Source organism: Emydura macquarii, unplaced genomic scaffold, assembly GCF_026122565.2.
Source record: "Emydura macquarii macquarii isolate MOO-44397 ecotype Brisbane River unplaced genomic scaffold, CSIRO-AGI_Emac_v2 contig_587, whole genome shotgun sequence".
Lineage (NCBI taxonomy): Eukaryota > Metazoa > Chordata > Testudines > Chelidae > Emydura > Emydura macquarii.
This window is the reverse complement of record NW_027130724.1, coordinates 11209307-11236783: the sequence shown is the minus strand read 5'-3', so window position 1 is coordinate 11236783 and position 27477 is coordinate 11209307. Positions and strand designations below refer to the sequence as shown.

General features: G+C 37.7%; 1 protein-coding gene across 16 annotated transcripts in view; it reads right to left on the bottom strand.

The window, feature by feature from the left end:
• Positions 1–27477, bottom strand: part of SOX6 (SRY-box transcription factor 6) — a 480108-nt gene that overhangs the window by 194771 nt on the left and 257860 nt on the right. For all 16 annotated transcript variants that reach the window (XM_067540705.1, XM_067540707.1, XM_067540708.1 and 13 more), the window contains one exon: positions 6076–6165. In XM_067540705.1, coding sequence (XP_067396806.1) covers positions 6076–6165 — 90 coding nt within the window. The remainder of the gene's footprint in view (positions 1–6075; positions 6166–27477) is intronic.

Here is a 27477-nt window from a genome sequence, read left to right as displayed (position 1 = left end):
AGGCGCCTTATTTTACACAAAATGATCGTCTATACTCTGTGTTGTGTAACCTGAACCCTTGAAACTTTATCTATGTTTCTATATTTCAGCATTGTTTTATCAACTGAACTAAAAGAGAAAGGAGATTTTCTATTAAATGCATGTAAATAATAATTATGCTACCTGTTACTGAAAAGAATCTAACCTATTATACTTGCAACCATGCAGTACTCTTAACATTCACACATACTCATTCCATAAATGTGTAATTGATCATCAAAAATGCAAACTATTGTGCCTCCCTGTTCTCTTCAACTAGCTAATATACACAAAAAATGTAGCTTTTTCCATCTCCTCAGTGAAGAACACCAGTCACCTACATGATGACACTCTAACAATATATTCAGTGTATTTAATACTGAGAAAATGAGTGAAGTGTCTTATTAAACTTAAAGTCTCCATAGGGAACAGAGACATGCCTCCCTCTTATAAATAAAACAGTCTGAAAATGGTTGGCTAAGTGTTATGTGAAACAACAGCTTTAGGTTTATATTTGGGAATCAAAGGGCTCCACCGGTAATTGATTTAATAATGCTATAAAAGGGCTACATGTAAGCAAGAGAAACATACAATGTAAATAGACTTCAGTATTGGATACAACTATGGGCATCAGTCACTGTCCATCCTAAAAATAGAGCATACTGTACAAAGCCAGCATTTGACATTTAAGTCACAATACCTATAAATATAGATAGTTAAGGTTGTAAACGCCAGCAATGGAAGCCATAGCACAAACTTGTAACACGGTTAACCCAGGAGTCGCTCATATATAGAACCATTCTGACCCTTTTGCAATAATGTCATTGCTTAAATAACTTAAAGACTGGCCTTTATTTGATCTTCAAAGACCTGGCATGCTGAAAAAGACCATTGCAGGCTATTTCAATAGACAACTGCATGATGCATGTAAGACTATTCCAGAGATTTATGTTTGGAACAGAAACAGAAAACTTAAAACAGACTCTTTATAGTGATAAATGATGCTACTCTGCCTAGTTGTGGTTGGTAAAGAAAAACTAGAAGCATAAGCAACAATAAAGCATACATTAGGGGTTAGATCGCTTGCATCCAAACCTTTCTAAAGTAAGATCGGAGCTGGAACCCACTTTGTTTATTCAAAATCTTTGCATACACAGCTTGGGCTGTTGGGCATGCAATTTGCACATGCAAATGTGAGGTTTCTCCAGGTGAGTAGATCATTTTGCTCAGCTCATCTGTTTCAAGGACCTTTGAAAATCTCTCCTGTGTGTTTCAGTTATAAACATATCAAATGAACATGAAGACTTATTTAACCACTGAAATTTAGCTACAAAGTATTTTGCCAAATGCTCCTCTCAGTTGTATCCATGCAACCCCACTGAAATCAATGGGATTGTTCTGCTGAAACTCAGAAAGATTCTGGCCCTTTATCAATAACTGAAATTCTAACAAAAAAGAATAATTAGTTTCACACATCCAGTACAGTATACAGGAATAACTGGGAACATGAACAATTCCACTTACAAGAAATATAAAATGTTTCACTCTGTTACCTAGACAGGATGGTTTGCATTCTGTTAACAAGTGGATCTAGTTTCTAATCACACCTTGATTAAAAAAAAAACCCTTTGTAATTAATTGAAAGTATATAAAATAAGGCAAAACCCCACAATTTTATTTATTTGGTTTCTTTCACACAATTATTTTTCTTTCCTCTTATCATCTGTGTGTTTGACAAACATGCACATAAACAGTTTGCTCCATTGGTACAAATAGCCTGAATGCCTTTGGCGGGAGAGCACCCAGCCTAACTGAAGCTCCTTCCCACAACTGACAGGCCAAGCTTTGAGAAGAGGGGCACTTGAACAGACACAGAGGGAGAGTATGTGCTCAGATTATCCTTAACATGAACAACACCTTCTCTCTAAAGTAACCAATCCCAGTAACAGTTAGTGCAAAGAGCTGCTCCTCACTGAACCACACCTCTGTTTCTGATAATCAAGATTCTTTTCACTAATGACCTAAATTTTTTTTTTTTACTACATTGCTTCATGTTGAACTCTCAGTAATATAAAAGAAGGAAGCAGCTACACAAAAGCCAAAAATATCGACCAATTAAAACACCTTCACTTAGAATTAATTGCAACCAAGCAATAAGAGACCTGACATCACAAACAACAGGGGTATGTTTTCAAAAGTAGTTCTTAGCATCTTCAGTATGCAGTGGCAATCACCTGACCTGAAATCCCTTCAGCCCTGGGAAAATGAACCCCATGGTCATGGAAATCTAGAGATTTAGACATTACAAAAAACAATTTAAAGTATGCTTGGTTGATTACAGGTAGATTTAAAATCATCTTTAGATTACCTCACGTCTTTTATTTATGTCTTGCTCTCTCATTTTCATGCCTTATTTCATATTCCCCTATGTCTAGAAGGTCCTCTTTACCCCAATATACCAATCCCATTCTCTTCATTCGTTGTCCTCTGAAAACACACTCTTTATGGCCTATAAACCATGTTAATACATCATTACCCCTCCAAGCTACATATTTTTAAAGAAAGCTCTAAGTTACCACCTTGGAGACCATGGCAAAGGCACTAGACTGGGAGACAACAGATGAGAGTTCTATACCCAGATCTGCCACTGACCAATTTTGGGGCAAGTCACCACCTTTTTCTTTGCCTCAGTTTCCCCTTCTGTGTAACAGTGATAATTACATCCATGTATTTCAAAGCATTACAGAACTGCTCAGCATTACTGTTGTAATCTTCTGGGACTCCCAGTGCATTCTCATTTAACTTTTACCTGTCTCTTTGAGAAAAAGGAGTAAAAGTTTCAAATGCAATTACAATAGCAAGGATTTAGATGTGTGACTCCCAATAGCCCTAATGGATGTCAGTGGACAGTGGCTACAAATGCTGCAGAAGTAGAGACCACTAAGGAAAAGTCATCTGAGGTTAGAGTAAGAAGCCTAAGGAGTTACTAGATGTTAGAGCAGGACCCCTGACTTCCATCCCTGACTCTGCTGTTGACTCACTGTTTGACGCTAGGCATGTCACTTCATATTGCAGTACTCATTAATATTAAAGTTTCCCTTCCTCATAGTGGTCTGATGAGGCTTAATTAACGTTTGTAAACCATTTAGTGACCACTGGAAAAAAGGCTCTATAAAAGTGCAATCAACCCTATGAGGAAAGAAACAGTTCATGTCACTCTCCAGAGACCCACTTAGCCAGCAAAAGACATAGCTGTTCATAGCTTCTGATAAAGTAATGTCTTGCTCACTTCATAGTGTAGTGTATCAGAGGGCCCTTCCACCTGCAGGGCCAGTCCAGTGATCAATTGGCACTGCAGGGAAAATTAAATCTGGTTCCCTAGATTACAGTCTCACTATTCTGGAAGAGTATCATTCTCTAAGAAACACTTCTGGCCAACTGCAGGATTGTGTGTTGACTGAATCTAGAGAGGCTGTACCCTTGCTTCCTCAGCAGAGAGGTCAGGGTAACGCAGGGCCTCAGTGGGAGAGAGGAGCAAAGTTTCCATGGGAGGGGGAGGCACATGGCTAATCCTCACATCACACTCAAAATTTCCTTCTTGCTCGTACCTGTTGCTATGCTAATCACACAGGATGAAACACATGAAATCATCTAAAACCCTCCTTGAGGCAGAAATAAGACACTAAGGACTTAATTCTCATTTATATTAAGGCCACTTTACACTACTTGGGCAGCACAAAGAGGCCCTAAACTGGATATCACTTACATTTTTATGACATTCCATAGAAATGTGCACACAACCAGTTAAGCTGAGATCCAAGGCAAAAACTGAGAACTACAAGTATGAGGCAGAAAAGGATCCCATGGGTATGTCTTCACTGAAGGGTAAACTTGGGCAATTGGGACCCAGGTCTGAGCCACCAAAATAGTCATTCTGCAAAGCCATACCCAGGTGACTGTGTCCTCATTGTTGCTGATACACCCAAGTGTGTCATCAGAATTTCTGGGGGCACATCTCATGGTTCTTTGCGCTGCAGTAACCTGAGCCTCTCTCTGACTTTTCCCAGTTAACTGTGAAATAACTTATCTGTCTTTCTGGGCCCATGGCAGGAGCTGTGAGAGATATCAGTAGTCAAATGGTTTAACTTGCATTTTCACTGCAAAGTGGGTGGGTTACCAGCCCAAGTGAAAAGCCTCAGTTGAGTTTTAACCTAGAGTCCTAGACAAGGCAGTTATACTTGGGTGAAAACACCCCCAAACTCAGGTGAGAGTGTTTGTATATGAACAGAAGGGGGTTTGAGGCCAATACCTAATAAGAGCCTGTGTTAACTCTTCAGTGAAAACAGACCTTATAAGCAGTCAAACTTTAAATGTCCCAACAGAAAACTGAATAACACTCATAAGTTTTACTCATAAGTACATCACAAAGCTTTATATGCCAAAAAAAAAAAAAACCCTATAAAATAATAAGGAATATGTTATCCATCATTGCCAGAGATCCTGTCTGTTTTAATTCTGATTCACTAATGGCATTCAAGGAGCTTCTATTTAGAGATTTGGATAGTCATATTGTGCAATTAATGTTCAATATTTTCCATATTATCAGGAGACAACATGATTTTAAATAGATCAGCATTTTGGGTTACCAGTTTTTGCTGGCTTTTGTTTATTGCAGGCAGGCATAGCATGATTTGGTAAAATTGCATTTTATTTCAGTCGTCAATACTTTCTTATCTACCTAATACAATGCAGCATCATAACTATACAAGAGAAATCCAGTCAAAGGAAACATATGAAAACAATGAGGTTTTGACTTGGTATCAGCTGACAGAACTGATTATAAATTATTCATTAAAAAGGGCCAACCTTCATCTTGTTTATATCTACAGTAAATGCAACATATTTCAGGACATTTTCCTGGTGGAAATGTAAACTCACAAGCATCAATTGTCTTCAGGTAGTCTTTTTGTTGTTTGTTTGTTTTAACATTAGTAAGGACATCATCAATATGACAAACAAATCTTTGTTCCCATGTATTTATAGTTGTCATTTAATAAGACCATAGCAATCAACAGAAATAAGTCTCTTCAACACATCTCATAAATGATGTAATATATCTAAGCTCTTTCTCATAGTGGAAAGAAAAGTTTTCTTTCCAATTTGCTATGCAAACAATAACAGCCTGAATTTCCTTCAAATAGGAAAATCCATGGAAGAACTGAAGTATGGGGAGAGAACCACCTTAAGGATCCTCTAACTGAATGTTCTTCACATTCCTTTTTTTAATTAGCAACAGGCTCCCACACTGGTTAGATCCCAAGTGCCACAAATCTTTTGGGATCTGCTGGAAGTACAGGTTATACACATGATAAAACTCCCATCAACTTCACTGATGTCAGGATTTCACCCAGGGATTCTCTTTCAACTCCAAGGATAATTAAATGTAAAAAACCAGCATACTTCAAATTGGACATTTGAAGCACAGGATCAAAAAAGTAACTAAAATGTAACATCCCACCAAAATCTATAAGTGTACCTTACATACTACCTATACAAAGATACATTATATGGGAAGAAGTACCAACTACTCCTCTTACAAATTTTTTTTTCTTTGGGATGCTTTTGCCTCTTTCTTTTGGTGTCCAGAGACTGAGATATTTAACCGATATAAGAGAACTAACATAATACATTTAGAGTTTGTAATAAAATTGAAATGAGAGGGAAATTCCTCTTGCTTGTAACTAAGTTCTAAGCACAAAAAAGTCTTTGTTTTTCAAACATACCTGTCATTCTAAAGAAAAAGGTTGAGTTGGCTGTAAAGAGTTCCAAAGAAAAAACTGATGTTAATTGATTAATTTTATTTCCATTATATACCTGAAACACTAGAGAGAACAGAAGAAAACAGAATACTGAACTTCACATCATTCTGTGCCCATCCTATTAAAGTAAATGGGAGTTTTGAATGTGGATCAATGACTGGTTCATGCATTAAATGTACATATTCTTCTGTTCAGTGACTAGAATATTTTGTCCACATTTAAATATTAAATATAATACCTTTAATTTCTCCAAGGAGTTCACTTGTGTTTAGTCTTTCCATTTTCTCCTTCCAGTCTTTAGAAAGTAGTTTTTCCATGCAAGATGAGTCTATTAAAAAGGAAAATAAATACTTAATACCATATTATAGATTATGACGTGCCTCCTTTAGGTCTCCAAAACCATCCTGCCTGATCTGTCTGAATCAGATTTTTAAATGGAAATAAACCTGAAGCCAAATGGTCTTTCACCTACTTCAATGTAAACCCAGTGTAACTCCATAGAGGTTAATGGATTTAATGGATGGTTACTATGGATTTAAAAAGATCTAAATGTGAGCAGAATTTGGTTCAGAATATATGCATGCTAACTGCCAATTTACATGGATAGATTGCCACTCCGTGTACAAATTTTACCTTTTGCATTTGGTTGCACATTCAAAAATATAGATGAAGATTTACAGGCTGTTTTTGGAAATTTGGCTCATAGCATTCATCACAAACACATTTTTTTTACTCATGTCAATGAAAAAGTTATTCCTATAATGTCTTCATGGAATTCATAAAAGCATTCTACATTTCTGATGTTCACAGTATCAGAATTTTTCCCAGAATGCTATGCAATGATTAGAAGATTGGCATTTAAGTTCTGAAGTTCACATTGCATTCCAAACCTTGAGCCGAATCCACCAGGCCTTATTCAGGCAAAACTCTCACGAAGTCACTGCACTGAAGATGTAATGGGAATTTGGCCTCAACAAGTCCTGCAGGATCAGACCTTACTTTCACTGAAAAGTTTGATATGGAGCATAACATAATCCTCAATTAAATCGAAAGTTCTTTTCTAACCCCTGCTTAGAATTTACTAAATTTAACCTTCCAAAAATAAATTGTAAAAGGTGATTTTAAGATAGGGAATGGGTAACTCATATGGTTGGTGTAATGAACTGGAGTTTTCCTCCTTTAACAATATCTATTCAAAATTTATAAACAGAGCCCTGTGCGGATACAAAATTTGTACCTGCATCCAATCTGCGATCTTCAAAAATGATCCACAGATACAAAGCGGATATCTGCAGATCTGTGGGGCTCAATTTATAAAGACCCAATGAGAGAACTTTATATGCAGCTGAATATTTCCCTCTCCCCTCCCCCCGCTGTTTTTGATTGCAATGGAATCTCCATTGAACTTTGTGGGGTCTAGTCTCAATAGTGCATATGTTTAACATCCATTAAAATTATAGGGCTTACTCCTAATAAACACTTAGGCCCCAGTTCAGCAAGCTATTTAAGCATGTACCTAACTTTAAGGGTGTAATAGTCCCACTGACTTAAATAAAATTACTCACACACTTAAAGTTGACACTTGCTAAGCATCTTGATAAATCGGGACCTTAGTACTTCATGGGAGCACTATTAGTTTCCACTGAATTCAATGGGAGATGAGTGGGCTTAGCACCTGATAGATTTTAAGGTCAGAAGGACCATCATGATCATCTAGTCTGACCTCCTGCACATTACCAGCCACAGAACCTCGCCCACCTACTCCTGTAATAGACCCCTAACCCCTGGCTGAGTTATTGAAGTCCTCAAATCATGGTTTAAAGACTTCAAGTTACAGAGAAGTCACCATTTACACTAGTTTACACCTGCAAGTGACTTGTGCCCCATGCTGTAGAGGAAGGTGAAAAACCCTCCAGGTCTCTGCCAATCTGACCAGGGGGAAAATTCCTTCCTGACTCTAAATATGGCGATCAGTTTGACCTTAAGCATGTGAGCAAAACCCACCAGCCAGACACCTGGGAAAGAATTTTCTGTAGTAACTCAGAGCCCTCTCCTCTAGTGTCCCATCAACAGCCACTGGAGTTATTTGTTGCTAGTAGTCACAGATCAGTTACATTCCATTGTAGGCAGTCTCATCATACCATCTCCTCCATAAACTTATCAAACTCAGTCTTGAAGCCAGTGAGGATTTTCCCCCTCACTGCTCTCCTTGGAAAGCTGTTCCAGAACTTCACTCCTCTGATGGTTGGAAACCTTTATCTAATTTCAAACCTAAACTTGTTCATAGCCAGTTTATATCCATTTGTTCTAGTGTCCACATTGGTGCTTAACTTAAATAACTCTTCGCCCTCCCTGGTATTTTTCACTCTGATGTATTTATAGAAAGCAATCATATCTCTCCTCAGCCTTCTTTTGGTTAGGCTAAACAAACCAAGCTCTTTGAATTTCCTCTCATAAGGTAAGTTTTCCATTCCTCGTATCATCCTAGTAGCCCTTCTCTGCCCTGTTCCATTTGAATTAATCTTTCTTAAATATGGGAGACCAGAATTGCACACAGTATTCCAGATGAGGCCTCACCAGTACCTTGTATAATGGTACTAAAACTTCCCTGTCTCTATTGGAAATACCTCCCCTGATCCATCCTAGGACTGCATTAGCCTTTTTCACAGCTGCATCACATTGGTGACTCATAGTCATGCTGTGATCAACCAGTAAACCAGGTCTTTCTCCTCCTGTGTTGTTTCCACCTGATGCGTTCTCAGCTTATAGCAAAAATTCATGTTAGTCTCTAAACTCATGACCTTGCACTATTAAATTTCATCCCATTTCTATTACTCCAGTTTACAAGGTCATCCAGATCATCTTCTAAGATATTCCAGTCCTCCTCTTCTGTAATGGCAATATCTCCCACTTTTTATGCCATGCTGAGTAATTAAAAAGGTTAAAAAAGATTGGTCCCAAGACTGATCCCTAAGGAACTCCACTAGTAACAACTCTCCAGCCTGACAGTTCACTTTTCAGTATGGCCCATTGTAGTCTCCCCTTTAACCAGTTCCTTATTGACCTTTCAATTCCCATGTTAATCCCTATCCTCTCCAATTTAACTTTTTAATAATTTAACAATTTAATAATTTCCCATGTGGAACTATAGCAATGCCTCACTGAAATCTAAGTAGATTAGATCTACTGCATTTCCTTTGTCTAAAATATCAGTTACCATCTCAAAGAAGGAGATCGGGTTGGGCTGGCAGGATTTACCTTTTGTAGAACCATATTGTATTTTATCCCAATAACCATTCATGTCCTTAACTACATTCTCTTTCAAAATTTGTTCTAATTACCTCTCAGTATCAGGCCAATAACTGATATTTTATTAATAAAGGTTGTTTTAGGCATAGACAGTGCTTTACAAACACATAGTAAGGCGCCAACTTCTGACAATATTTACACTAGTGCAACTCCACTTACTTAACAAAAATTGCTGAGGTGTAAATGAAGGCAGAATTTAGCTCAAGCTCTCTGCCATGAATTACATGCAAATGAAAGGCCAAATCCTGACTCACATTACCATGCAAGCAGTCCTGCTGGGAATACTCATGCGAGTAAGAAGGGCAGGATTTGTACCTACCTTCCCCCCAGTTACAATACAGTAGATTACACAAAAGGAACACAAAAGGAATGGTCACAGAGGAGATCAGCATTGGAAGGAACCAAAAATGTGGCGGGTTTTAAGGAGGGAGTTAAAAGAGGAAAAGAAGGTGTCCAATGAAATTTTTAAGCTGTAAAAGCATTTCATGCTAACTTGCATATTAACTTTCCATATATGAAAAAAGCAGCGTCATGTAAACCAAACCACAACCATCAAACTATCAAGGTTTTAATTGCAAAATATTTACACCATGCAAGCCTCCATGGAAAGACAGCACAGCTTGTTAATATTTTTGAAGTAATATTTCAGTAGAAAAGCCTGTTTATTTACTAATTATCTCTTTCCATAAAAGAGATCATTTAAGAAGCTGTACGTTGCAGAAGACACTGCTAAAATACTTATTATTCAATAAAACAAATAATTTAATTTTAACAATTACAAGCATGCATTACTTTTATGAGTTTTGGCCTGGTAATATAAGAATCAACAAATAACCATCAATTACCAAAAGAACATTATAATTTGTCCTTTTTTTGTGTGATATCAGTTTAAAAAGATGGGCCTCTGTTACTCTCCTGCCAAAATTACAGGCCTTCAGAAGCCTGTAAGAAGCCAAAAGAAGAGTCTTTTGACTTTATTTTGATGTTGAATGTAGGTTATGGGTGTTAATGACATTTAACCAGAATGCTTTCTCTCAATTGATACAAAACCACCACAAAAATAAAAGCTTAGGATTCAACAAATAACATAATCAAGAGACAAAGAAGTTCATGAGAGCTAGGAAGAAATTTACTCTGAAGCACTTATTTTTGCAAAGTGTATGCATCCATAAAAGCACAGAAGTATATTTTTCCAGAATTCCATTGAGGATGAAGATGAATAAAAGAAGAGTCAGTCTGTGTGCCCCTCTCTCTCTTAATATAATCATGTTAATCGTTGTAGCTTTCTTTTTTCTATATAAACAATTGAAAAATATTTGCAAAGAAGTATTTCTTTAAAAGCTATTACACCGCATAGGTATTGCATTTCTCTACATTGTATACCAAACAGCTGATAATTATTTGCTATTATATTTTGTTGCTGGGCAGACTCACAAAGGTTAGGAAACTACAAAGGGTGACTTTTAAAAACTGGGAAAATATATTGCAATTAGAGCTTTTTTTGTTGTTTAATTTCTGAAGGTTTGCAACTGGTAGAGTTGGTTTGCATAACTTTTAATTTAAATTATCATAATATGTCCACCTACCTCACTGGAGATACCATACATTGGACATTCACCTAAACTAAAGGAGTAATAAGCAGCCTACAATGAAAAATATGTTCCTCCCTGAGCCCTGGTATAACATGTGCTTGCACACACACCCAGAAAAGGATCTAGGATGAAGAGGAGATGTGTTTTTCCTTTAGAACTGACAGTCAATCTCTGTCCATACACATAAAAACTTCAAAGCTGCCATCCTACAAAGACGAAATTTCTTCAATAGTCATAATCCAGTTTACTTCACTATAGAAACAGGGCTGAACGAGAACACAGGATTCCAAATACCACTGACTTTGGGGAAGTCTGAACCCAAATCTGTAGTGCAAAACTATCTATCTGGATTGTAAATTGAATCAAGGCCCCAACACAGAACCATCCCAAAGCATGGGGAAACTGGACATCTGTGAAGTTTAGGCATGTTCCAGTTCAGGACTATCTATTATAAACTAAGAAAGGAAAATGATTACCCTTAATAAATGTTCACCTTTGGATTCTGAATTTGTGCATGGGCCCACTCCAGTTTATAAACTAACCATATTTTCTTCTGGCTAATAGCCCATACCAACTCACCCATACCTATAGAGATACACAATATGTAAGTCAGTACAGAATGGGATACAGTAAGTCAGTACAGCACAGAATTCGACTCCGCATATTTTATGTCATTAAACACCCTCGGAGAATTTATCTTCCCAGGACAACAAAAGCAAATGCGTTTATTATAAATTAGAGTTTGGATGATCTATCAAAATCTGATTTCTTTGATGTGATGCATTTACTGCATGATGTTTACTGCATCTTTGATGTGATGTTTACTGCATAACCTCCATTCCTCAATATTCCTTTTAATAATTTTAATTGTGTGATTGTGGATAGAAGTACTGCAGGATTTTCCCTCATTGTGGTAACTTGTAATGGTGGATGAGAAAAGACTGTTAAAAGATAAACAAGCTGAAAAAACAAAGGTAAAGTGAATCCTAGATACAGGATTAAAAGGATCTCTCCATGAAAACAAAGCATTGATGAAAACAATTAACATTTGTCCACTGGCTAATCAATCAGCTATGGAATGGATGGAATCCTGCACTCTGTTGTGAGATTCGTGATGAAGAATGTGTGCTAACTATCACAGCCAAGCTCTGAAGTTCTTCTGACAAAATGAAAGTCATCTCCTTCCTGTCAAGAATAGCTTTTGCCCTTTCTCTCTCTCTCTCTCTTTATTTTATTTCAGTCTCACAACCTTCAACAAATGAGCATATCTTGCACGAATATTGTATGACCTTACAGTGGCCTGTGTCCATCCACATGGTTTCAGATTGATTTTAATTTACTGAAGTAGCCTCTCATTACTTTCCTTGAAATACAGATATGAAGAAAGCATTCATGCCATGTGTGTTTTTGTTTTTTATGGTAAAGTCATACATAAAAGAAAGCCTAAATGTGAGAGTGCAGCAGCAAAACTTCAAAGCCCTAACTGTCAGACATTATTATTTCAAATCAGCTTTGACTTTTTGAGACTTAATAAAACACTATAGTATACGGTGGCATATTTACAACATCCATATCAATGATCAACTGAACTGTCTTACTCTTGCTACCATGAAGTGCCTTGTTATTTTTTTTTATAATAAGCTTCTTTCAAAACATGTTGTAACAATACTGTGAGCTGATAATTATTACTGATATGAGTTCTAAAACATGACTTGTTTGCATACAATTCTTTTTGAATACATACATTACATTGTGACAGAAGACAAAAGCACATTGATTTATTAATAATGATTGCAAATGCCCTGTAAATTCATAAACAATGAATGGAAATGTATACAGAAATGTAATTCAATCAAAGGTACATGTGACATATTTTTCTAAGTATGTCTAAAATATAGGGAGTGTTGGTAAAGCCTGGGGGGAAATATCAGCCCATACCTGGCACAAGAGCCAATATTTCAAAGGATGATCTAATCTTCAGTAGCTTGACGAACTTCCCATCAGTGTTACACAAAAAGAGTGCTGCATAATTAAGAGTATGACAATTCCCATCTTTATTTTCAGGAGGTATGCTTTATAATAATGTTACAATGCACATTATAATCTAATGAAATTCCACTGAACATAATGAGCATTCATTAATTCATTCATTCATTTATGTTTTAGCAAATTTTGGCAATGTCCCTAAATGTGAAACATTTTCCATCTTCACTGTGGATCACCTGCTTCCTAAACCATATGTATTCATTTGTTTCTAACTCCACAATAAGAGATGTCAGTATTGCTTGGATCAGGCTAAGTCAAATGAGTTTGGAGGCCTCAGACAAGTCAAGGTTACATGAAAGAAACAATGCATAGGGAATTATCCTGTTAGCACTATGATATATCTGTTAAAGAGAAAAGTCTTTTTTTCCCCCCTTACAAAAGTTAAATAAGATAGTGAGCTGTTTGGGGCAGGGACCTTCTTTTTGTGAACTGCTTAGAATAATGGGGTCCTGGTACTGGGACTCCTAGGTGTTAGTACAATAAAGATAAAAACTAAGTGATAAAACTGAAGGATGTTTGTCTTTTTTTCCCAATATCCAAACAAGGTGTAAACAATAGTAATCGTGGCTCTCTCTTCTCCTGTTCCTTAACTTTACTTTGGCTATGTCTGTACTTAAACTGTTACAGCAACACAGCTGCAGCACTGTGGCACTTGGGTATAGACACTCACTACAGCACCAGGAGGGGTTCTCCTGTCACTGTAGTTAATCCATTTTCCCAAAAGGCAGTAGCCAGGTCAACAAAAGAATTCTTCCATCGATTAAGCTCTGTCTACACCTGGGGTCAGGTCAACTTAATCACGTCCCTCAGGGGTGTGACTTTCACCTGAGAATGTCTTCATTTTCCATGTGACAATAGGATTTTACTAGTTCCATGATGATCTACTAAGGATTTGACACCAAAACAAAACAAAAACAACCCATTATGCATCTGAAAAAAGAGATTTGTTTTGGTATTTCGCATAAAGGAGAAAAACCTAACTTGAATAAAGCAATTCAGAAACTACAAGAATTCTTCAGTAAAATGCAAGGTTATGTTTTACAAAGATAATTCAGAAGTTGGTCTAGTTAGCGTACATTGGGTGCTACTGACTTTTATACTACTACATTTTACTATCTATTGATTGTATTTAATTTATGTGTGCAGGCTGGTAGTACCTTTGACTAACTGATTCATCTTCAGGTGTACGAGAACAGCTTGATTACATGTCTTTTGTGAATTCTCTACCCTCTAGATTTCCTTGAGATAAAGAAACATTTAGCATAGCTCTGTATCATTAAAATCATAATATGGTAATATGTATATTAAAATTAAATGCAAACTCTAATATTTCAGTGTTAAAAGAAGAAGCACCAAGATTAATTTCATTCACTTTGAAATAATTAGCTTTTATAACTTGGTAACAATTCAAATTGAAATGAAGAACTTTATATTTACAGTCATGATTTGATAAATAAAAATTATAATTTAACCATGACTAACAAACTTAAATGTTGGATGATGCTGTCTATTCTTTTTTAATGCAAGGATGTAAAGTTTGTGTAATGTTACTAAAATAGATTCTTTGATGCCATATTACTTATTTTCTTCTTTCAAATACAAATTATCCTTTTCATTTCAATAAACCTTAACTAAAAGAAAAAAAGGAGGATAACAATTCAGAACTAATCAAAAATCAGCCTGAAGGCTCAACATAGAGAGTTACAATGTAGAGTCACTGCCTCCCTTTCATAAATCTCCCTGTCACTAGTGCGTTAGGTCAAGCGAATCTCATCTCATCCTTTTCAATTTCCATCTTTTCATCCTAACGTAATTAATTTTCATAGTATAACAGAAAATTTAAAAATAAAGCATTTGAGATATTTTGTTAACCAATGCATTGATTTCTTTCACTAGCATTTCAAGATTTTGTTGATTTACTAACCCCTCAACAGCCAAATTGATGGAAAATGCCATTACCACCAGCCATGTACACATAAATAAGATAGTAATTGGAAAGAATATTATTGAAGAACTAGAAAAATTACCTCTCTCTTTAATCTTACTACAAATGGTTATTATGTTATCCCTAGGCTCCATACTTTACTCTGCCACTGATCTGCTATGTGGCCCAGGCCAGGTCACTTCACCTTCCTGTGCTTCAACTTTCCTTCCCACCCGTTTGTTTGTCTTGATTATTTACACTGTAACCCCTCAGCGTCCTACACAACATCTCACTATGCCTATGTCTATATTTGGAGTTCGGAGTGTGATTCCCACCTTGCATAGACATACCCAGGCTAGCTCTGCTTGAGCAAGTGTGCTAAAAATAGCCTGGTAGCTGGGGTAGCATGGACGGCAGCTAGGGCTAGTTGCTCCAAGTACATACTGGCCTGGACCCCCTGGGCATTTACTCAGGCAGCTAGCGCATGCTGCTGCCCATGCTATGGCTAGGGTTGCCAGATGTCATATTTTCAACCAAAAAGTCCAGTCAAAAAGGGACCTGGCAGTGTCCAGTCAGATGTGCTGACTGGACACCAAAAGTCCAGTTACCGTGGGCAGGGGCAGGAGGTACCAGGTCATCAATCTGAGCCAGCTCCTGCTCAGCCAGAGCCGCCTCCTACCTGCATCCTGTGGGCAGGCAGGCTCCGCTTCAGAATGCAGCTCCTGTCCCAGCCCCGGAGCAGAGGGAGCCGAGCTGCAAGGGTTAGGTGGAGAAGGAGGAGAGGACTGAGAGATGACAAAGGGAGAGGGAGCTCATGCAGAACTAGCACGGGGATGACTATGTGAGCTAGGAATCACACCTTTCAGCTCAAATGTAGATGTATCCTAAGTGTTTGTAGAGTGCTTAATACAATGAGACTCCGATCTTAGATGGGATCTGTATGTGTTACTGTAATATGAACTACAAAAATTCATGTCTCATGCAAAGAAATATTTGTAAGCTCATTGATAATGTATCAGTAGTGATCAAGTTCATAGTAGAAATTCTTGCCTAATAGCAATAACGTAAATCCAATTGACAACTGACTACCTAAAAAATAGTTTTCTTAAGGACAGGGACAAAATTAATCTGCCAACTGCTACACATTTTTTCATGGTGACAAGATTTCCAAAAATGATAAAATTAGAACCAACACAAGATGGGCAAGATAATATCTTCTATTGGACCAACTTCTGTTTGTGAGAGAGAGAGAGACAAGCTTTGGAGATCCAAAGAGCTCTTCTTCAGGTCCAGCAGAGAAGAGACTCCGTGTAGCTCAAAAGCTTGTTCTTTCCACCAACAGAAGGTGGCTCAATAAAAGATATTACCTCACCCGTATTGTCTCTCTCATATCCTGGGACCAACAGGGCTACAAACTATACTGCAAACCATATTAGAACTGTAAGAGCTTGGAGTACTCACTTACATTTAATTAAAACTCTCCAAGCTCACTAAAAATAATTAGGCATTAAAATATGCTGGTTTTACCCTGAATTCTCACACAGTCCCTGACTGGTCTAGCTGTCACATGAAACTATGTGCTTTCCAAATACAGACACTGGTGTACAAATACTGGTACTTTCCAGAATTGCTTTCTAAAATGAACCTAATGGAAAAACAGCAGCAAGTTAGCAGAATGTACCAATCCAGCCTAGAATGGCTTGTTTCACTAGAGTTCAAATCTCCGGTGAACAGCTTGATGCAAACCCCTATATGCAAAGAAAACTGTACATTGCTTGTACCACCCCCACCCCACCCCCCACCTAAAGGATAGCCTAAGATAAGTTTTGACCTCTATTTTTTTATTTATTTATTTAAAAACAAAACCTTTAACCCTGCAAATGTTTTTATTCTCCTAAAATAACTCATACAATGCTATATTCCACCCTATTTTTAGAAAAGCAACAAGAGAAAGCATGCTTTTCCCATACAGCAGGGCACTGATATAAACATCAACACAGATGCTCTGTGAGAGAAAGCTGGACTTCTCAAGCACTTGATCATTAAGGAATGCACCAACTGTTTTAGATAATCTCGTGCCAGTTCCAGTTCTGCTCCACACTCCCCTCTGGGAGTGGCCAATCTTGCCCTGCTCCTAATTTTTCATTTTACTCACTCCTCCATCCTTTCTTCCCCCCCCCCCCCTTTTCTTTTTCTTTTTCCAGAACAGAGAGAAAAATGCATTGTGCGCCAAGCAATGCAAGACCAGAATCACTTCCCCAAACAGAGCAAAACTTTCAGACAATTAACCCTCCCCTCTTCTTTCAGATAAATTACTAAGTATAAAATGCAATCTGTTTCCTTTGTTTACTCAATATGAACAATTTGTAAATGACTCAAGGATAAAATTCAGAAAATGTTGTGCTAAATTAGAACCATTATAAACATGCTAATGACTGCTCAACTAAAACACACTGGATCAGAGTGAAGAAATATATTTAGTTCCTGTGAAATCTAGTTGTATTGCCTCAGAACTATTTGGTCATTAAATTGTATATGATTACTCCAGGAAAATGTTAATTTCATGAACATTGCACTAGATGATACACTGTGTATGTCAAAAGGAGCTTTCTGAAATGTCAGTGCAAGTGCTTAGATGCAATGTTTTGGCACATTAGTAGAAGAAAACTATATTTTAAACTTGTCAAAATTACATATACATTTCATTCTTCTACTTTAAGTTTCCTTTCCATTATGGGGTGTACTTTCCTTTTAGATAGGCTTTATTCACTGAAATGTGTAGTACTGAATTATTTGCATTACAATGATGGCACACAGTATATTTTGTGTAATCCCCTTTTTCCCAAGTGCATGTACCTCTCATTTACTTCCCAAAGGAACATGTAATGTTGATAAAAGACAGTCTGAATCTTTATACAATGGCAATCAAAGATACTTCGGAAAAGAGAGTACAATTTACTTGCAATTCTTGAGCAGATGATTACATAAACTGACACTTTAAAGGAATATTATGTGCCTATTTTGCTCTCTCCTACCAATTCATTATTAGCTAAAGTAAATCAATCAATAGGATTTGAAGCTCCTTTTATTTTGGGAGGCAGGGTGGGGTGACACTTTTGCTAGTGGATGGGTAACTCAGGATTCAAGTGTGGGCAAAACTTGAGGTCTTCTTTCATTCCCTTGACTCCAAACCCCTTCCCTTCAGACCTCAGTTATAAAACGAATGTTTTTCTCAGAACTAGAAAGGCAGAATATACTAAGGCAATTTCTCTACTGGTGTAAATTGGAACAGCTCCAGTGAAGTTAACAGAGCTGCACCAATTAACAACAGCAGATAAACTGACCTACTGTCTCCTCCAGTACTAGCAATAATGCCTTCCCATGAACTGGGATGCTGAAGAGCACAGCTATCATGAAATTAGAGATAACAGACATATTTGGCCATATAGTTTGTCACACTGCCAATGAAGCATTGTTTTCTTGAGAGTTTCTTTCAGTCTAGCCTTGGATGAGTCAAGCATTGGGGCTTCCACAACTTCCTTTGACCATTCTGTGCCACTCGCAAATAAGGATTGTTGTCAAAATTTCTTCTGATATTCAGACTTCTCTCTCAATTTCATTCTATACTTCTAGTTATATCTTGACCACTCTAAACAATTCACTTCCATCTGTGGTGTCTACACTTCAAAAACTTACAGGTGGTTATGACATACCACTCCATCCCATTTCCACTTAAACAAGCTATACAGATTTAACTCCTTTAATCTTTTCCCATGAAACAATCCATACAACACAAGAACTACAGAATTGCAGTGCCTTTGTATTACACCTGAACTTCACCAGCGTAGGGAGAAGTAGCTTCAGAGTGTCTCTCTCAGCCTACACTCTGCTTCATAGAGTACTCAGCCAGCATTGTCAGTGAAAAACATCGTATTAGAGAAATTGGGTCAGATTCTCTGCTCTGTTAAATGTGGTTTAATAGGCCAGTAGAGGATTCCCTCTGAACAGGGGAATTTCTTGGTGATATAAGACTGACTCCTACCCTGGGGGTACATGGCCAGGGAAAAGGGGCATAGTTGGAGTATCCCTGAACTTGGTTGATCTCCAGCAACAGGAATTGCCCCTGCAGCCTATAGGCAGTTAGTATAAAATATAGTAGACATGGCCCTAGGATTGGGAGAATATAAAGGTGTCTTAAACCCAACTTTATCTCTCTATCCTGACGTTGCACCAAGTACAGTTCAGCCAGTCCAGTGACTCTGGTCCTCAAAATCTTTAGCACTTTTTATGGTGATATCATGGAAAAATGATAAAACTGCCACATAAAACATATTAATTTTTAGTTAAATATTCTCATTATTTTGATCAGTGTTTTGTTTTACATCAAGCAACAACTTACTTCCTCTTCCATTTCTTAATCTTTTTTTTTATTATTCAATTGAATATTGCATCAGTGGACGATACATCAGTGATAACACTGTAGATGAAGTATTCTACCCAGAGAGTGCAAAATACTTCATGCTGCCTTAACCCTGTTCTGGAAAGATCACTCACATCTTCATTCCTAGTCTCTATACCAATTCAAATCCTCGCCTTTTCCGTTTCAACTACCAATCAGGATGCTAATTAGTGTTAATTATGTGGCGATACTGTGATGTGGACACTTTCTTATTAGGAAAAAATACCACTGTTACCAAATCATTTCATGAAGGCCACCAAACTGATGCAGATGGTAATGACTGTGTGGGATATATTATCTAATGATCTAGAAGGCGATAAATTCAATTATCTAATATCTAGTATAACTTTTTTATATCCAAATATCAGGCACACTGTCTTTCGCTCTTTTCAGTAGAAATTTTGTAAAACAAAAACAAAAAGGTTATGTGCAGGTTTGGGTAAAGAAAAAAGTGATGGATGTTAAAGATTGGGAGATGAGAAATCTATGTGGCACAATGATGTTCTTTCTTGCCAACAATTTTGGTGAAAACAGGAAAATGGTGGCTACTACTAAACTGAATAATGCTCCATGGAAACTCTAATAGCTGGCTATCACACCAGATTTTTTATAAGTAAAAAATAGAGGATTCAAAAACCCTATATATATTTTCCATCCAAAAAATCGTATTCTACACATTACCCTAATAAATCACTAAAAAACAGTTGTGCAATTAATAATTTGAAGGATTTTTTAAAAATTCTGTATAAAATACCTATAACTCAGCTCCTCCATAGAAAATCTTGAAATTAAAACAATCTCACAGCACAAGAAATTTTTCATGAATACAACCCCTTAAGGGTTTTTTGTATGTAAAAATATAACACAGAAAGAACAAAATAATAAGCTCTTGATGTGAAATGACTTCAAACAAGGATGAGAAGGAATGAAAACAATAGTTAGAAACTCATCTTTATTTTCCATTTCCCAAGGTCTCAATGACACACAATGTAGCTCCTAACAGGACACTATAATACTCTGGTAGTTATACAACTCCTGTATAGTAGTCAAGTTTTCAGTGAAATCTAAAATAAGCAAATCTTTCATTAACTAATACCAGAGGGTGCCTTGAACCAACTTTAATAGAACTTTAAAATATTTATAAACACCAAGCTACTGGCCATGCTTCTATACATGTCAGGAATAACAAATGCTTTACTATAAAGCAATTGAGCAAAAAAAGTTCACATTCTCTCTGGGCCTTCCATTCCCTGTTCTGAGTTGTAAATAGCCCCCTTCTCCTGAAGCTTCCTCACTGCCAGAGAAATGGGCAACTGAGCTCTTGAGAAAGATGTTGAGGCATGCACTGAGCACTGTGACTAAGACAAAAAGTCTACACATTACCTTTAACTTTCAGTTTCTTTGCTTTTGTTCATTTAAACCTGATTCCCACCCGTAAACGACTAAACTGATGCATTGAATTTGGCTGCCTGATTCCCATGTAAATTAATGAGAATTGCATGGCTGGAAACTATGCATGGACTTTGAAAAATGAAGAGGTTAATGTTAGTTTATGATATATTTATCCAAATATAAAATGCACTCTAACAAAGACCGAAGTTTGGTGGGGGAACCTTCACAAAACTTCATGCCATCAGAATAAACTCTACTTGATAGCATAATTTCTGCTTTACTGTTATTTGTGAAATAACATTTGTGAAAGCACAATATTGTTTCATCACTTTAAAATATATTGTCATATGTTCAGTGGCATTAGGGAGGGCTGCCGATTTGATTCCTGTTACATCCAATAGACTCTGGTCTATTGCAGAAGTATCAAAATTCACTGTAAGAGCCATGTATTTCTTTCGTAATTCTAAAATATTCTTCTGGACATTTATTGAGAAATTTAATCCAAAACATTACTTCTAAAAATTAGGATTGGGTCTTACAAAGCCTTACTACCTTGAACAGACCCATTGAATTCTTTCTAAGGCCATGTAGTTTGTACAATATATATTTTATACCTAAAAAATCTTGTATAAAATGTAGTATAGTTATAATACACGGTAACAAACATTTTAATATGGCACCTATTTAATACATTCAAGTAAAGGAAAATATACAAAGAATACATTATTCCATTATATATTATCAGTATGTTTTACTAAATAGATCGCTCTGAAACCAAAAAGTACATGGGGCAGATCCTCAGTGGGTAAATTGTCATAGCTCTACTGAAGTCAATAGGATATATCTACATTTGTCAAAGTATAAACTCTGATCTGACAGTAGACTTCTACACAAAATGAAGGGCAACTACCAGGTTCTCAATGTGTCAAGGAATGCTAGAGTTGTCTAGCAGAGAGTTAAATTTGAGATGAAATCTATTTTATCCTAAAACCTCTTGGATGCCTCCCAATGGCTTACACAACAACAGGATTGTCTTACTGGGTTTTTCTCCAAGTCATCCTTGGAACGCTCTACATCTGAGCAGCCACATCATCTTTTTCAATTAATCATTTTTCTAATCTCTGGGCAATTAAGCAGCGTTGACCCAAGCCCATTCCTGTACTCACAATGTGCTTAACTTTACACACAATGAGTTATCACATTGACTTAAATAGAACTAAACGCAGTGCATGAAGTTAAGCACGTATTTAAGTCTGTACAATTGGAGGCCTCAAACCTGCACTACCAACTCAGAGCTACTAAGACTTTTTTTAAAAGCAGTTATTTATGGGCAAGATGTAACTCACACCACCCTCAGCATGGCTAGGCAATGGGCATGCTGTGACTGCAGCTTATTATCCAAAGATGATAGTGGTACTGTTTCCTTTCTCTCCCCTCCTGTCAACCCTCCACCTGTTCTCTCTCATAATATGATTAGACTGTAAGCTCCTTGGAGCAAAGACTTTTATTATTATATGTGTATGTAGAGTGCTTAACACAATGAGACCCTAATCTCTGACTGGAGCCTGTAAATACTACTGAAATAAAAATAATAAATAAATATCACCAGAGTCTTGGTTAAATTCTACCCCAAGTCAATAGTGGTTGAAAACTATTACCATTAAGAATTCGGTGACCTACACTATATGGAATAAACTATTGGACTTTGTTCACTTCATTTTACACAGGTGCCTACATCATACAAACCACTATTTCAACTAAAGCAAATCTGCCTCCATGCTGGTGTCCAAGTCAGAGAGCCCAATAATCAATGGACTATGAGCCTTTATCCACAGAAAAGGGAAAAGAAATGTTATATTGCCATAGTCTGTTTTGTGGCAAACAGAGAACTTCAGTTCCCAGTGCTGTTAATAAACATGAACACAAAATTCATGCTGAATTTTTTTTTTAAAGCTCTAAAATTAGATTGTCCCAGTTTCCCAAGTTCCCAAGAAGGGACCTTGGCTCTGCCTGTTCCAGAAGAGTGAAAACAATAGAGAGTAAAACTTTATTTTTAAAACCAGCAATTCCTTTAATTTAAAATACCCCAGATCCAGATGTAGTCCAGTTATTGTCTATTTTGAAAGCTTTCCCATTGATAATAAATAATGTATTTACTTCCTCAGCAATATGTAATTCCCTAATGCGTTTATTATCTTGTAAACAGTGTTATAAATCTGACCTCTGGTACAAAGACAAAAAACTAAAATCTCCCTTCTTCATAGAGATAGCTATTGAACCTGTTCTGCACCTAAGATTAGATGATATTACTCACAGATTATATGCCTGCACCTTGCCTTAGTCATTTACATGAGTTCAAAATTATTGATTTGGTTTGTTTTTTACACTGATTTTGCACTGGAGTCAGGTGCAAGGCATTGGAAAATCAGGCCTTAAAAGCATAACATTCTGCTATTTATCAAACAGCTGGCCAGAAAATGAGCATATATTACCAATCACTGATCTTGCATTAAACTATTCTTGTCATTTTCAAATTCTTATCAGAAGTGCCATACTTGATTAAGCCGTTGGTCCACCTCATGCAGTATTCTGCCTCTGACAGTGACCACTACTAGCTGTTCAGAGAAAGAGTCCCTGCAGTAAGCAATTGTAGAATATCCTGCCTTCAGTGAAAGTTTTCTCCTAACCCAACATTTTAACATTGATTTATGCCCCAGAAGCTTGGTGAGGGTTTATATCCCCCCCGAAAGCCCTTTTCTGTTTGTTTTTCTATTTATTATTATAGCTCTGTATATTCTCGTTGCCATATAAACGTCTTTCACAAACATGCTCTCAAAACTCTCAAGAAAGCACATTGTCATGCACCGTGTCAGACACTTTCATACATACTCAGCCTGAGAGTGCCAGCAGGCTCATTACAAACACCAAAATCCTTCAACAGTGGGAAATCCAAAAAGCTCCAGGAACAGAAGTCATTGATAGAACAAGCTTGCTGCGCCACGATCTCATCTCACTCTCAAAAATAAAGGTGTTAAGGGCATGCAAGGTGTGCCTGAGTCCACAGCATCCAGGTGACATTCAACCAGCATCAAAACACAAGCAAATAGACTTTTCCCCCTCTCTGAAGAACAGGCGAGAGAAAGGGAGCAAGTTTGAACAGTTTATTCCCAAAACAAACTATTGAATACTATGAGACAGATTCTCTATTGGAAGAGGCACAAAGAGCTTGGAAACTGGACACAACTGGCCTGCAGAGAACTCCTCTGTCTGAGGGGAACTCCTTGCTGTTGCAACTATGCCGGCCTGGATCCCACGCCAGGCAGTCCTTGATGTAAGAGGCATTTCAGGTGCATGGCAGAGTGATGGTGCATCAGGACTGGGGCTGGCCCTTACAGAACTAGGAAACCATAAGCAGATCCCTGACCCCCTCACTCATACACCCTTTCCTGAACTGAGTAGAGCTGTGACTCAGGAAAGAACCTGGCCCTTTGTATTTTGAACTAGCTGAGCCTGATATCTCTACACTATTGTCTAATTCCTGCCACAGGCTCCCTCTCCCCCACTTTAATTATTTTGTCTGGTGAATTTGGCAAAGTATGAATTAAAAATCTGATCATCATCAGCAGGTTCAGGCCAAACTCTAGACTGTGCTTTAGAGTAGAATGGACATTGTTTCCACAGAAGTACTTCAACTACTATATGGACACACCAAGGGCCAAAGTTCAAGGCAGAATTCAGTGAAGCCTGGCCACAAAAAAACAATGTGTAAACCAGTAATTTCACATCTAAGTACCCGTATCAGCTATCAGCATTGTCACAAATATAGTTTGGCTCACTCAAAGAAGAGAGGAGTTTGGGGGGTTGTTTTTCTGGTTCACCCATTGCAGCTTCCTTTGAAATTTCCCAGAAATTATTTTAATGACAAGTCAAATTTATAGCTGGCACAAGTATCTATTTGGTCTGATATATTAGGAAGTTTGTTTGATTAAATTGTGACTTTTTTTTTCACAACTGTACTCTCTGTTCTGAACGTACCTTCTAAATTCTACATCCACAGAGAGCACTTGTGGGTACCTAAATTATAATGATTATAACAGCTGAAAAATAATCAATAAAAATGTCTGCGGCACAACCAGAAATAAATTACTTGGAAATAATAAGCTTTATGATACAGTTAAGCCTCACACTGAAGTTATCTTCATGAGGACTGGAGCACTGAGCCTACCATTACTTTGTTATTCCTGGTTATATGAAAAACTAGCTTCTGAAAACTAAACAATGAATATGGGATACCAACGAATAACAATTTCCATACTATGGAAAACAATATTGGATGTAGTTGAAAGTCTTAATTTTACCTTTTTGCCAGTAGGTAAGTTATTGTTGGTTGGAACTCACAATAGAGAACACCACTAGAATCTGTATACCTGACTGTTAAAGAGGTAAAAGAAAGATTAACTGTGCCCACTTTAATAGGCCCTGTTCTAAAGAGAGAGGTAAAGGGACAAGCTATAAGTCAGATATGCAGTGGCTGTGGTGGGGTGTCTAAACCCCTCCTTGACAGGGAAGCAGCTCAGGGAGGCTCTGTGCACTAAGGTACCGCCACCCCTCCTGCCCTGCCAGTCATGCATGATAGGGAGGAGCCTTTAAAAGGAGGACACTGTAGTCTACAAGGGGAAAATCCTGAGAAGGGAGCGGCTCCTAAAACAATATATGGAACTCCGACACTTGAAACCGCTTCCTGCTCTACAAGGAGTCCAGCAAACTGCAGGTGCAAGCATGACAGGGAGAGACTGACTCCGCTACCTAGCCGCCAGTGCTTCAGTAAAGCTGCTACCCAGGCACTCCTGAAGTAAAGTGATGCCATGGGCCTTTTAGCTTTCCCCAGGATGGGCTTGTTTTGTGTTGAGTCTGAACTTTTGCAATCTCACGTCCCTCATAAACAAACTATGCAAGCCCACAAGGGTGGGGCCCACTACCAAGACTAAGCGGCTGTGGCCCGTACTGGGCTGACCCTGTGGTGGTAACTGGGGGGTGGCAAGGGGCCCCAGCCCAGCTAGGGAGTGCTCCAGAGAGTCTCTTTTTATAGTGGCCCTCCAACAAAACACTGACTGAATCCTTCCTTGGTTGGGGAGGGCTGGTTGAGGTGATATTTTTTTCAAAGTTTGTTACTTTGAAAAATACATACATGTATGATTGCCTGGTGTGCTGATACAGGAAAACAAAATGTGGCTGCACTCAATTCTTATTCACAAATAATAATAAATAATAATAATAAACATTTAGGAAGTTATGGCAAATTCTGCCTTTTGTTTTGAATCATTTTCCTGTCATTTTGTTTAAAAGCTTCTGGAAGTTAGTTATGCTGACTCTAATACAACAAAGCACTGAAGCATGTGCATGAAGCTTAAGTGGTTTTCTACACTGGGGTCTTAGCGCACAGGGAGAATTTATGTTGCATTCGTAATGCTGGCATCTTAAGTCTTTTTCCTCCAATAATTTTCTTACAAATGTATTTCCAAAATGAGGGCAAAATCCTGACCTAACTCATCAACGGTGTGCTGACAAAAGCTGACTGAAGTCAATGGGACTATTCATACGGGTAAGCATTCCGTGTGATGAGTGTGAGATTAGCCAGAGATAGAGCGGAGAGGGGACAAGCAGAAGAAACCAGCCAAACACAACACTCCCCTCTACACCAATAAAATAATGTGTGCCGCCTACACTGCCTAATGCTAATGGGAGCAGGGACACGGGAGAGGGAGGGGCCTCAAGTGTAGGAGCATGGAGTGCTGGTAGGGACATTAGCCAGTCCCTCCTCTTACTACTCAAGAGAGCAAAGAAAGTGCTTCATGATCTGTGCTGTTTGGCTGACTAAGAGAGAGTGGGGATCCTTATTAGAAATGGCCAGAAAATGAAAATCTTTTCACGCAAAAAAAAACCCCATATTTTTTAAAAGATTTGCATCACGAGCCGGGGCTCAGCCTCCTGGCCTTTTCACCAGCCCTGCTGCCTGCCAAACAATGTAACTAGAAGAGACATCCAGGTGGGCAGCCATCATTTCAGTTCTCCTGATGGAAACTTGAAAGTTTCTAAGAAAATTGAAACTTTCCCATAGAAAATTTTGATTTTCTGAAAAGAGGCTTTTTCTGTTGGAAAATCATTGCCTACTCAGCTCTACTCCCTATGTCCCCTTTCTCCCCAGCATAGGTCAAGATTTTGTGTTTATCTTCACAATTTTGGCAGGATAGTCTCATATGGTGAATGTATTAGAACTTCTTCTATCTGGCCTTGAAACCTGAGAGGCACTGGGGATGCTTTTTGAAGCCTTCAAAGATAAAGTGTGAACCACTTAAGCCAGTTTTTTTGGGTACATATCTAATGCTGTTAATATTTTCTTGTCTGTTTAATAAAAGTTGTTGCTAATTGCCCTTTCCATGTTGGACTTGCCTTGTGTCTTACTGCCCAAGGGTTGTGACACTGACAATGTCATGCTGATATAAAATCTAATCAATTGAAGAGACTGTTTATAAGTAATCTATGGGTACAAGCTTCCCTAGATGTGTGGGTGTAACTCCCATTAACACTAACATGAGCTACACAGGCCTATTTGATGGGTGAATTATACTCCTGACAGAAGAGCGGTTTTTTGCCTGATGGATTTTCTTTGATGAACTTGTTGGCTACTGTACAGTCATGTGTATGTATTTAAGTATTTTTCAGTGTGTATGTATATGTCTATGGTGATGATGTCAGTTTGACTAAAAACACAGATTAAGCATTTTTGAAGCCAAAGTGGACCAAAGCTAATTTTTCCCACATAAACCTTGGTTTGGTCCTTATTTATGAAAACCAGAAGAAGTTTGAAAGAGGAGTGATTCCAAATTGGTTAGCCCACCAGAAAATAAAAGTGAGGGC